We start from the raw sequence: 1,105 nt of genomic DNA on the forward strand, positions 1-1,105 counted from the left end.
TTCAGGTTATGTCCTTTACCCTAAACCTAGTTTGTTTTCCCAGTTAAGTCAGGTCACGTGAGAAGCACATGAGGGCATTAATGTCATTCTACCTACCCATTATTGTGCCCTGTTATAAAAACCCTAAACCTCACCATCATCTTCTCCATCTTTCAATCAGCTGCACATATGTAACCCTAATCCCCAATTCGTCCCCCCTGCAAGTCACCCTCAAATACGCAATCGTGCAAGAGAAAACAACAATGGTGCTATGTGAATGCGGGAAAGAAGCTGTAATTGTGACATCTTGGACTAATCGCAATCCTGGCCGTCGTTTCTATGCATGTCCTGATCAGGTATGCGATAATTAGGGTTTTGTAATTGATTTGTACCTAAAATTGAAACTTGTTATGTCTGTGTTAATTAGGGCTCGGATTGTCGATTCATTGGTTGGGTTGATACAAGGTGTCAAAGGTGTGTTGACATCATACCTGGACTGCTTAGGGGAAAGAACCATGCTGAAGAACAGAAGAACAAGCTTGAGGTCAGAGTCAAAGAAAGTGAAGAAGAGGTTATGAAACTGAAGAAGTGGTTGATTATCAGTTGGATATGTTTCATTTGTTATATAGTGTATTTCTAGTGTAATTTTGGTCTGTGATTGCTGGTATCTAATGTAATTTTGACATCATGTAATGAAAATTTTGGTAGTGTTGTTAGAAGTTGTGCAATAAGTTTTGTAAATCTCTGACATGTCCGAGTATGAAACACCTGACAATTTGCAATAAGCTTTGTAAATAAACCACATTGTGCATAACCAACTAGGATATCATACCAAACACTTCATAATCCATTACACTGCATAAGTTAAAGACTGACCCAAAAACCTGTTCAAAAGAGAGCCATTCCATGTTCAACCTAATACATAAGTACATAACCACTAAAAGTTTTCAAAAGACATAAACTAACCCTTAAACATGTTCAAGACCAAAAGACACAACCCTAAATCATAAAGACAACCCTAAACAGTAGCATCCCCTTTGCAAGTCCTTGTGTTATGTCCCACATGTCCACACTTGCCACATTTTCCCTTGGTGTGTTTCTTGGACAGCCTTCCACTGTGAGTCAT

The 1,105-nt window shown here is 38.7% G+C and overlaps 1 protein-coding gene across 1 annotated transcript; it reads left to right on the forward strand.

The window, feature by feature from the left end:
- Positions 1-242: 242 nt before the first annotated feature.
- Positions 243-619, forward strand: LOC110888261. Its single transcript, XM_022135793.1, has 2 exons — positions 243-335; positions 407-619. The coding sequence occupies exons 1-2, from the start codon at positions 243-245 to the stop codon at positions 617-619; spliced, it is 306 nt and encodes a 101-aa protein (XP_021991485.1).
- The last annotated feature ends 486 nt before the right edge of the window (positions 620-1,105 follow it).

Source organism: Helianthus annuus, chromosome 11 (assembly GCF_002127325.2).
Source record: "Helianthus annuus cultivar XRQ/B chromosome 11, HanXRQr2.0-SUNRISE, whole genome shotgun sequence".
NCBI classification, from domain to species: Eukaryota; Viridiplantae; Streptophyta; class Magnoliopsida; order Asterales; family Asteraceae; genus Helianthus; species Helianthus annuus.

What these genes read in the sequence shown, in the direction of transcription:
- LOC110888261 (XM_022135793.1), top strand. Translation starts at nt 243, where the DNA reads ATGGTGCTATGTGAATGCGGGAAAGAAGCTGTAATTGTGACATCTTGG. An exon ending in TCTATGCATGTCCTGATCAG is followed by an intron (nt 336 to 406) that starts GTATGCGATAAT and finishes TGTGTTAATTAG; the next exon opens with GGCTCGGATTGTCGATTCAT.